The following is a 12,125-nucleotide window of genomic DNA, read 5'->3' on the forward strand; positions in this document are numbered from 1 at the left end:
GCTACCTAACATGGCTACGTCAACAAACGAAATCATTTGAAGCTGGGAGTTTTCAGGTCGTGTGGGGCTTTAATGAATATTTGAAGGTATGTTTAGACACAAGTATAGTAGGAAAATATGTTAAGAATTTTTTGATATTAAATTTATGAGACAGTAACTCAAGAATACAACGATATAAGGCCTCAACCGTGCGTAGCTTTTTGTGTAGCTCTCTGTTATGTCAAAATATTTTTTCAGAGAGCTACAGTTCTGCAGCTATATATATTATTGCTGCATAGGCCATCCCAAACCCTATTTCATAATTGTCCGCTCAATATCTTGAGAATCCTTTGCTTAACAGACGATGCTGGAATTGAGTTTTACTAAACTTCTTATCTTGCGCAAAAATTTCTGACTTATGAATTTCGTAAGTTTTAACTTTAGATACATCGCTTCTGTTTTACTATAGTGTTCTTAAGTTTCCATCGTAAACTTAAGAAATATTCGTAACTTACGATCTAACACTGAGAAAGTGCATTTGTAACTTTTGCTTTCAATATTAGTACATGTATATTCAATATGGACGTTCAGCAGCTGATGAGGTCATCATTGGAGAATCAACAATTTTAAATAAAGTTCAAAATAAATAATTACTAGAATCTAAGAATATTTTTGTACATACATATGTTTTTAAAATGTGCATTTATTATTACCTACATATATCTGAAAATACCAGATCATACTCCAAAACATTTGTTGATTTTAGACGCGGAACTTGTTTTTTGATGATTGCATACGAAATATCGTTTCCATATATTCTTTAAATACATTTTAAACTATTGTAAACAAGCATTCTGAGAGTATTGCATGGCAATACATAGTCCCGTACCGGTTGCAAAAATTACCGTACCACAACAATATTCAAAGTTCATTATATAGGTTATGGTAGAAGGGAAAATTGGGGAACCAGGATAGGAATGGTTGGACAATTACTATTTGAGTAGAATACCAGGAAAAAAGACAAATTCATAATTAGGTTTAGTTCTTTAACCAAGTCAATAAACTGTGACATGTAGGTGATCATGAATAATTCAGCTATATTGTTGTATTACTATGCTAGACGTTTTAATGAGTATAGTACTCTTATCTACAGAGACAAGAAACTTAGCTTGGGTGTAAACTAACAATTCATGCTATTTTTCTAAGTCAAAGGGCCATAACTTAATGAAAAATCAATGGACTGAGACGAAATTCGAACTTGATCTGTAACTTGTTATGTACCAAATATCAAATGAATATCTGCAAGTCCAGAAAACTGATTTGCAGGACTGACGGACAGACAGACAGACAGACAGACGGACGGAGCGCAAACCTTAAGCCTCCTTCCACTTCGTCGGTAGGGGACTTAAAACCATCCAAGGGCAGAGATATCTCTGCACTTGCTGGAGACTACCAAAGGTGTTTAAATTATTTCAAGGGCTAAGAATGTACCAGAGTTTGCTCTGCATGGTGGTTTTTAAATAATTGTTTTGTTTCGATTAATTAAAATATCATACAGTTGTATGCCATCCATGTAAAATGTAATTAACTCGCATAACGCTTCAATCAAGTAAGTGCGCCAGACCGGAGATAATAGGTGCAATTGCCGTAATAAAGATCAATGCCCGCTTAACGGTGAATGTCGCGCCCACGGAATTGTTTAATTAATTAGCTAGAGTCAGAGCCAATAATGGGCAAGAAGAGAGCTATGTGGGACTAGCAGACACCGAGTTTAAAGATACGCCAACCACACCCATTCATTGCGTAATCCCACGTAAAAGAATGCCACCGAGCTCAGCAAATTCATATGGACATTGAAAGATAAAAATATTGACTACAAAATCACGTTGGAATTTTTAGGAAAAACATCATCATACTCAAACATTTCAAAAAAATCCAACCTATGTACATGTATTCTAGAGAAATTCTTTATAATATGTCATCCCTAAAAATCTTCATTGAATAAGCGTTCAGAACTTGTCAGTACTTGTCGTCACTCCCGTAAAGGGGTATAGCGCACTTGGTATGCAATTTCGACTACATAAATACCTTTTTCTTGAATATCCTTTTTTACAAATATTCTGCTATACAATGTCAGTTTATAATTGTGTTTATCCAAATAACTTAATGAAGATATTTGTATGTTGATAGTATTTTTATTTGATAAGCATAAACATCACCGTGATTATATAGAGTATATATAGTAGATATAACGTAATGGGTATAAAAAATTGCAAACTGTTGCAAAAGGCCACCATAAACCAGAAATAAAACACTGAAATTGTTTTACTTGATTATGACTGTATATAAGTCCGTTTGAGGAAATTTGGTTTAAGGTGGCCCTCTTGTTGAAAATGGATAAAATATGAAAAAATCGTTCTCAAAATTTACCTTGAGATTTAGCAGCCTGTCAAATATTAAACCTTTAAACTTGCATGCTTGGGTGGCCTAGTGGTTTAGGTGCTCGGTAATCTTACACTTAAACTATACATCATTCCGAGTTCAAGTTCAATATTTTTCCTTTTTTTTTTTGCTTTTCATTTTTTGGGGGTTGTTTTCTTGAGGTGTGTGTGTGTGTTTTAAATGTAATACATATATATTATAACAAATATTAGTCATTTTCATCATAACTTCTAATATTTGCAAGTTACGACTTATTCACATTGCATTCGAAATATTCTATGTAAAGCACGGAAATAGCAATGAACTCTTAAATGAACATAACTGCCCTAAGTGAAGAAATATTTAATATAAAGCACAGAAAATTTCACTTTATTTGGATACCCACTTCCGCCCCTACCCGGGGTTGAACTCACAATGGGATAGTTATTTAATGTATAATCCTCTTAAATGTACGTTAAATAACTGTATCCCATTTCCATTCTCAATGACCGTGTAGCGTATGACAGCGTGGCGAGAATTCCATCGTCATCGAAAGCAAGTTTTATAGACTTGCCTAGATGGTCGAGCAGTCTAGCGCGCTGGTTACTTGCTGCTAGATTTGGTTCCGCAGGTCGTGAGTTCCACCTCGGGTAGGGGCGGAAGTGGGTATCCAAATAAAGTGAAATTTTCTGTGCTTTATATTAAATATTTCTTCACTTAGGGCAGTTATGTTTATTTAAGAGTTCATTGCTATTTCTGTCCTTTATATATATATATATATATATATATATATATATATATATATATATACATACATATACACACACACACAAGGTTATACTCGAGAAAACAAAATCTGAGTCAAAAACCCATAATATCATATAATACGTACTCCTTTTTCACAAAATAAAATTTGAGAAAAAAGTGTGTATTATATTCAGCAAAATACGGAGATCATGAAATTCACAATTTTGATAAAGGCCTTCTTGCTCTACATGACTATGCATTTAGGTTTTCTTACAGATGTGTGGATAATGGATATAGAGAAGAAATTTTTTAAAAATTGGTAAATTTTTGCCCTAAGGCCCTGGGGATGCAGGAGTCCTGAAATTTATAGGTTATGTTCCCATTGTTCCTTGTTATCAAGGAGAAGTTAAAAACATTTTAATTGTTAATGCACAACGGACAACAAACGCTATCACTTCAGTGACTAGTGTGACCTATATGTACTCTCAATTTGCTGTTGCAAGACTTTCTCCTTGTTTATATGCATTCTAAGAATAGTTTGACTGCCTAGTGGCCATGCATGTATTCTTATCTTGTGCTTGTTGAGAATTTATAGAGAATGTGCAGTGTCACATGGGGAAATAAATAAATAAGCTCCACAAAGTAGGGCATACCCCCCCCCCCCCCCCGGCAATGTAGGAAATCTGTCGATGTATAAATCCGGTAGAGACCCTGATCTTTGGACCCCAAAATCAATAGGATTCTTCCTCTCTTGATAACAAAACTACATGTGAGGTATCAAATCAATCATGCAAAAAAAATGTGGCTTGTAGAGTGTCTATAAGCTCTGTGTTACTGCACACATTCTCACCTACACATGAAAGGATTAAATTAATGGAGCAAAACATGGTCAGTGTCACACACACAAACACACTTACTCCCTGTGAACTGTCCCATTACTATATCCCTTCTTGCAATGAATTGCGAGGGCATAATAAACACACACACTGGGAAATAATTCAAATCTTTTTTTTTTAAATGCAATCAAATTGATTTCAGCAATTTCAGGAATACTTTTAACTTTAGTTATATACTTATGAATTATTTGTACTGAATCAGATGGAATTTCATATTGAGTTATTTCGTATCTGTATGAATAAAATAACCTCACCTGTAGGTTTTCTGGTCCTCTCCTAAGTTCATGCATCATGTACTCCTGTTCATCCTTCAGAATTGCCATGGTGACATAAGGCATTGAGTATTTTTGATCAGCTGACATGTTGTACCATTCATCAGGCACATTGATATATTTGGCAGGATTGATGAGATTGGTCAGGTTTGCTTTCCCAGAATGCTCTGCTCCAAGATGGGGCTCATCTTCCCACAATACCTTGCGAGATTTGTTAAGCATTTCACATGATACACAAATTATGTCAAATGAGTTCTCAGGGTTTGATTCATGAGCACTATGAGTGGAGCACAAGTGCTCTCTAGCATCAGAATCAAGAGATTGAGAATCTGATGAAAAAGATCTCGAGTAAAGAGGCTTGTGATGCTGATGAAAATAAGATGGTGTGTCCTCTGAGACTCCAGGAAGTTGGCAAAAAGGTTCACTATGATGCCTCTGTTTTACTAAAGCACTATGGATTTGAGGCTGCCTTGAAAACCCCCCAAGTAAAATGTCTCTCTCTTCTTCTAATAATGACACATTTCCATGTCCAAAGTCTCCAGTGGCTTTTGTCTCACTGTGAATGTCTGTTTGGCTGGAGGAGAGAGAATTGGGCTTCTGAGCCAGCAAAAGTTGAGATATAGCTTTGTGGATGTAACCTAAAGTTTCCATTAAAGCATATCTTTTCCCTTGTATGTCCCACAGAAGACCCCTGGATAAATGACAAAGCTGAGACAGTGACAACTGAGATAAATCTGTCCTGCCACTGTCGCTACACTGCCTCTGGTAATCACCTGCTTTTCTTCCTAATGGTTGCTCCATGATTTCCCCACTTTGTGACTCTGTCTTCACCCTAGCTTCCTTCATGCTGCCATTTGTACAAGTTTCATTTGCAACAAGGCCATTTGTAGTCAAGTTTGTCCCTGTAGAGTTGATCTCTTTAATTTCATTGTCTGAAACAGAACAACTTTGTGCAGCTGTTACAGAAGATTCTTTCATATCACTGTGACAGTTTTCTTGTTTGGATGTCAGATTTGGCTTGTATTTCTCCACTTCATTTGCACTCAAAATTTCTTCCTCAACATTTTCTAACATCTTAATTGGTAAGGTACAATCAGTCTCAGGTTTCTTCTCATCATTTTTAAGTTTCACAGTCTGACTAGAATCAAAATGTGGCTCCTCTAAGTTTGTTGGATTGTCATTCTCAGTTGTCACCTGCTCACCTTTCCCCGCCTCTTCATTCCTGCCACCTGCCTGTTGTTGACTCAAAGAGTTAAGAATTGCCAAGTAATAGTATGCCCTGAGGCAATCTAGCTCTCGACACCGCAAGCCTCCACATGACATAGATTCCTCATCCTTAATCTCAGTTAAATAGCGTTTTATGGTATGCACTTTTGCTGCTCCATCATAACTACTTTTGTTCTCCATGCTAATTATAACTCTCATGGCAGTGATTTCTTGCTGTAACTTTAGCATGTACTTTGGTCCTGCAATCAACAAAAGTCTTTTTAAATATACAAATCTTAAAACAAGAGGCCCATGGGCCACATCCCTTGTCTGAGTCACCATGCTCATGCTTTGTGATTTTTATATTTCTTTTTTTTTTCAATCTTTATTCCCATGAAATTTTTTTACCCCATATTGTGGCCCCAATCTAGCCCCAAAGGGTCACAACATCAACAAAGTTGAATTCACACAATGTGGGGATATGTCTCAATACCAATATGACTCACAGCCCCGTGACGGAAAGTTAATCCTTTCCACATTACACCATCATGGTTTTTCATATCCCAGGAAATTGGAGTTGAAAATCTGAAGAGTGATGAGATTATGATAAAGGATTTGCATAAAACAATGACAAAGTCCAAACTAGAAACGTCTATTAATGACAAAATAACTACCATGAATAAAATGATACAGAACTTAGATATTATGAAGGGGAATAAAATGATACAGAACTCCCTAGATATTATGAAGGGGAATAAAATGATACAGAACTCCCTAGATATTATGAAGGGGAATAATATGATACAGAACTCCCTAGATATTATGAAGGGGAATAAAATGATACAGAACTCCCTAGATATTATGAAGGGGAATAAAATGATACAGAACTCCCTAGATATTATGAAGGGGAATTTGCTGGCCTACAAAGAGGTTTACAAAACCACGATGAGCGTCTTGCTGATCTTGTAAAGGAAAACCATTCTATGAAGGCAGAAAAAATTAAACATATCAGCTGTGCCGTAACAACAACTTGCAGACTAGAATTATGGAAGGAAGATATGGGGTTCACCTAGAGACCCGCAAGGACAGGTATGAACAGTGGAAGAAATACAAGGACAATGACTCGTGCTACATAGTGCCTCCTCATGTCTGGACAGCATCATGAAAGTGTACATGCGCAAAAACACATTAACATGACCTTGAATTAGAGTTCATCTATGATGGTACATGTATATATTGCACTGCACGTGGTACACAATGTTTCTCGTAACATATCGCACACAATTACTTACTCATTTATTCAGCATCATTTGATAATGTTTACATGTAAAGATTTATGAATACAGGCATACCATATTATTCCAATGTATAATGAATGCTTATTATCATAAGTGTGCATATGTATGCATATTGATTCATGCGCACATTTTACAGATAATGTGCGGTCTTGAATACGACATTATAAAACCATATAGTGATGTCGTTATATCTTCCAAGTTTTGTCTTTTTTCCTGTTTTTGGTGCATAAAGATGCATTCTGGTGCTGGTGTTTTTATCCAAGTACGTTTCAAGTTTTGTGTGTAAGCCTATGTATATGTATGATCGTGAAGGTACAGATATTTTAATAACATATTTTTGTGCAAATTAGGAGTGAAATTAAGGTACAGATATTTTAATAACATATTTTTTTGTAAATTAGGAGTGAAGGTACAGATATTTTAATAACATATTTTTGTGTAAATTAGGAGTGAAGGTACAGATATCATAACATATTTGTGTAAATTAGGAGTGAAGGTACAGCTATCATAACATATTTGTGTAAATTGGGAGTCTACAATCAAAATACATCATACAGCCTGGTCTGTGTCTGTTATTAAATATATATATGTACACCGGTATTTTTATGTATGTGTAAGTATATATTGACATGAATGTATACCGGGTATATATATTATATATATTGTGTGAGCTGTCACCATGATGTCATCATCATAATACATGTACCTAATGACTATAACATTTTTATATGATATGTGGTACATGCTTTACTGAAATGAATAAGAAAACACACAATTGGGCTGCATAATTTGAAAACAATTGTTTTTTGTATTGCTACTGCTGCTTCTGGAGACTTTTTTCTTTGCAAGGTATACATTCATTTGGAAGTTTATTTATTTTTTTATGAATGTTTTGAAGTTACATATGAACATAATATGACTACTACTTTCCTTTAGTCATGGTATCTAGCATGATGTACTCTTTTTGACATCATATATAACCCTTTTAACATTGTTAACATATTCTACGTCATTTAAAAAATGACTTTAATTCTGGTGTAAGTTATACAAGTATAACCTGGTTTGGGTCAGTTTACGATTTATAACAATGATTTTATAATACATTTATATTATAATAATTTATAATAATCCACGAAGTGGATTATAAACAAGAGGCCCATGGGCCTAGAATCGCTCTTCTGATACATTGTAGAACAGGCAAAAATTCTCACTAACCAAGATTCATCAATTAACAAAGTTTGATGATGTTAAGTCAAATAGTACCTGAAAATTTAAATGTAACTGTCCAAAAGTAGGTCACGGTGACCTACATTTGGTCGACACACTGAAGACTCAAGATGCATCAACTGACAAAGTTTGATAATTGAAGTCAAATAGTATCTGAAATATTCAGATATAAACGTCAAATTCCAAAAGTAGGTCACAGTGATCTACTTTTTGGTCAACACACTCTGAAGACTCAAGACCCATCAACTGACAAAGTTTGATGATTGTCAGTCAAATAGTATCTGAAATATTCAAATATAGCTGTCAAATTCCAAAAGTAGGTCACAGTGACCTACTTTTGGTCAACAAACTATGAAGACTCAAGATGCATCAACTGACAAAGTTTGATGATCCTAGCTTTCATAGTGTCCAAAATATGCATCTAAAATTGAAAATGTGAAATTTGAATGTCTGCAAAATTCAAAAAGTAGGTCACTGTGTCCTACTTTTTTTATAAATATGTTTCGAGGCCTCTAGACGCATCAACTTACAAGGTTTGATGATTCTAAACCTCTCGGTATCTGAAATAACAACCTAAAATGTATTTATAAATGATTAGCCATAAAATTCAGAAAGTAGGTCATGGTGACATACTTTTTACATGACGCAGTTCAAGGTCCCATGATCCATCAACTGACAACTTTTGATGATCATAGGCTCAAAAATGTCCAAGATATGCATCAAAATCCATTTAATAATAATTACCTGCGAAATTCAAAAAGTAGGTCACCATGACTTACTTTTGAAACAACATGATATTAGGTCCTAAGATGCATCAACTGACAAAATTTGATGATCCTAGTCCTTATACTAAGCAAAATATCAAAGTTTTAACAATTAAAACAAAATTTAAGGTCAACTTTGAAGTGACCTCGAGACCACACCCTTTGCCCCAGGATGATGCCTTGAACAATTTTTTTTTATCTACAACCTATCCTCATCCTTATGCATAAGTTTGGTGATAATTTGCCCAGTGGTTTTTGAGAAGATTTTTTAGCAACCACTACTTTTGTTTGCATTTTCCTAATTATCTTCCCTTGTTAAAGGGTCACAACCCTAGTTTTAGTAAAAATGAAAGCCCTTGGGCCAAGGATACCCTGTGACAAATTTGACAAAAATTAGCCAAGGGGTTCTTGAGATATAGCCCTTCTTCCAAAAAGTTGACGCACACCGCACGCCAGACATACGGCCATATGATTACCTCTTTGAGCCTAATTCGGCTCAGAAGAACTAACAAAAGCAACGCCAACGTGGCATAATACGCCCGTAGATTTTGCTCAAGGAAAACATATTTTAGTGGGATTCATATTTTAGTGAAGTTAGCACTGTCCTCTGTGAGCTAATTCATTATTATGCTTGTAGAAATGGATATCAAGATGTAAAGAGGGATATTAATGAAGATGTAAAGAGGGATATTAATGATGTGATTACATATATAAAAGTGTATGTTACAAAGCAACATCTATTAAGCTGATGAAGGAAAGCAAAAGCTATTTTCCGACAGTTCACTACAGCTACAATAGCAATGGATGTTTCTAGTGCCACTACGGAGAGGATCCTCATTACACACTTGTAGCCATAAAATTTATAATGAAGACAGATCATGCAGAATGATACGTACTCCATACAATTTGATTTCATGTGTTTATTTCAGTAATTAGTTTCAGTTTGAAATGGTCAAAACTATTGAACATAACTATTTTTGTAGAGTCAGATCACCATTTTTTTTGCAGGAGAATCTCAAATTATATAGAAATATCTCTTCAATAAAGTATAACTTGGAAGTTCACAAGCTATACTTGGCACCAAATTATCAAGTGAAGCATGCCATCTAACAGTCTTGACCTTTTAAACTTGAAAAAGAAAAGTATTGGCATTCCTAGCCACAACAGTTTTGTTTGTATCCTGCTACAACCACCTTGACCTTTGACCTTGAGAAACAATAGGCTTCCTCCACTTGGAATAAGGTATATGCGTATTAAATTTGACATTCCTAGACCCAACGATTCGGTCTGTATACCTACAAGGTTTTCCTACTAAGTAAACCTAAGACCTTGACCTTTGACCTTGAAAAAAATAGGCATCTTCCTCTCATCATGGTGATCAAATATACCAAGTTATAATATCCAGGAGCTTAAGGTTCGGTTTGTATCCTGCCCACAAGGTTTTCCTAATAAGTGATACTACGACCTTGACCTTTGACCTTGAAAAACAATAGGCACCTTCCTCTCATCATGATGATCAAATATACCAAGTTATAATATCCTGGAGCTTATGGTTCGGTTTGTATCCTGCCATCATGGTGATCAAATATACCAAGTTATAATATCCAGGAGCTTACGGTTCGGTTTGTATCCTGCCCACAAGGTTTTCCTAATAAGTGATACTACGACCTTGAAAAACAATAGGCACCTTCCTCTCATCATGATGATCAAATATACCAAGTTATAATATCCTAGAGCTTACGGTTCGGTTTGTATCCTGCCCACAAGGTTTTCCTAAAATGTAATACTACGACCTTGACCTTTGACCTTGAAAAACAATAGGCATCTTCCTCTTATCATGGTGATCAAATATACCAAGTTATAATATCCTGGAGCTTACGGTTCGGTTTGTATCCTGCCCACTTTTTTTTCTAATAAGTGATACTACGACCTTGACCTTTGACCTTGAAAAACAATAGGCATCTTCCTCTCATCATGGTGATCAAATGTACTAAGTTGTAAAGTCCTAGGGCTTATGGTTCAGTCTGTATCCTGCCCACAAGGTCCGGACAGACAGACGGACGACGCCATACCATAATACGTCCCGTCTTCGACGGGCGTATAAAAAGCATAAACTGACCCAAACCAGGTTATACTCGTATAATTTGCCCCAGAATTAAAGTCATTCTTTAAAATTTAATGCAAGAGACAAAGATGCTAACCTGTGTTTATCAAAATGTACATAAACTCGGAAAAATACAAGTCAACTGAGCCGCGCAATGATTCAATTAGCAACGACACAAAGCGTCTCATTCTGAAATGGAAGTATCTAGCTGTGAAGGTCGCCATCTTTAATCTTAGTTCTACGGAGCCTAGCCATTTATCAAAATATTGTATCGAAAGTGAAGTTTGTCATGATAGAAATTAAATATGTGTAGACTATGCATGCAATGCGTATTTCGCTGCCCTTTAGAGATAGAGATCGACTTTGAAGTCGCTCATCTCCGACAGATTGAGAAAATACGGGAAATTGCATCATTTAGGCCAACCCAAAATGAATCTTCAAATATCAGAAAATGCAATAATTTGCGGCTTTTAACTCTGAAAACTTGTACTACATCAAAACTTACCCTTGTATGCAACATTGTTGCTAATACTAAATCTGACACAAGAAAATATGTAAGCAAGTGACAAATCGCAATCCACATGTCAATGTCTCTGACGTCATGTGATAAAATGTGACGTATGAATTTTTGTTTGCTTTGTTGAAAGACGGATCATTCAAGCAATGAAACAACTCCTCCCCCCTTTCCCCCAGTGATAAATGTATTTCAAAATGAACAGGGTAATGCTTACTTGGCAAATCATTAATTCGAATATAATCTTTGTTTTAATCTATGATTCGACCATACATACAGAGACAGATGTTTTACAACAGTAATTTGTGTACAAGTAGGCCTAGATGCTAATATTGACAACAAGAAAACAACATGTCTATCAAACCGAAGTATCTTATTGTACACGTTGACTTTCTATTCCATAGAAGGCTGAAAGCAGTGCTGCGATGTAAATTTAGAGAGAGATAAAAAAAATAGTTCCGGCATCTGGTTGTCAAGGGGTTGTGTCCCCATACCAAACCAGGTTATAAAAAAATAACTTGCATTCCTCAATTGGAATTTGACCAATCAGAGACAAGGATACAATAAGAATTAAATTACTTAATAGTGAATTATTGAACTGCCAGAAACCCCTTTCCCTTTTGAAGTCACCAATTGTAATTCTAAAATAGAATGGTCAGTTCCATATCCAGGATGTGTAGAGACCTTATTTAGTATA

General features: G+C 35.4%; 1 protein-coding gene across 1 annotated transcript in view; it reads right to left on the reverse strand.

Moving 5' to 3' along the window:
• LOC125682083 (gem-associated protein 5-like) overlaps window positions 1-12,125 on the reverse strand; it is a 311,122-nt gene that overhangs the window by 48,863 nt on the left and 250,134 nt on the right. Inside the window, exon 26 of the mRNA XM_048922476.2 lies at window positions 4,298-5,781. Within this exon, the coding sequence (XP_048778433.2) occupies window positions 4,298-5,781 (1,484 nt within the window). The remainder of the gene's footprint in view (window positions 1-4,297; window positions 5,782-12,125) is intronic.

This window comes from Ostrea edulis, chromosome 2 (genome assembly GCF_947568905.1).
Source record: "Ostrea edulis chromosome 2, xbOstEdul1.1, whole genome shotgun sequence".
Lineage (NCBI taxonomy): Eukaryota > Metazoa > Mollusca > Bivalvia > Ostreida > Ostreidae > Ostrea > Ostrea edulis.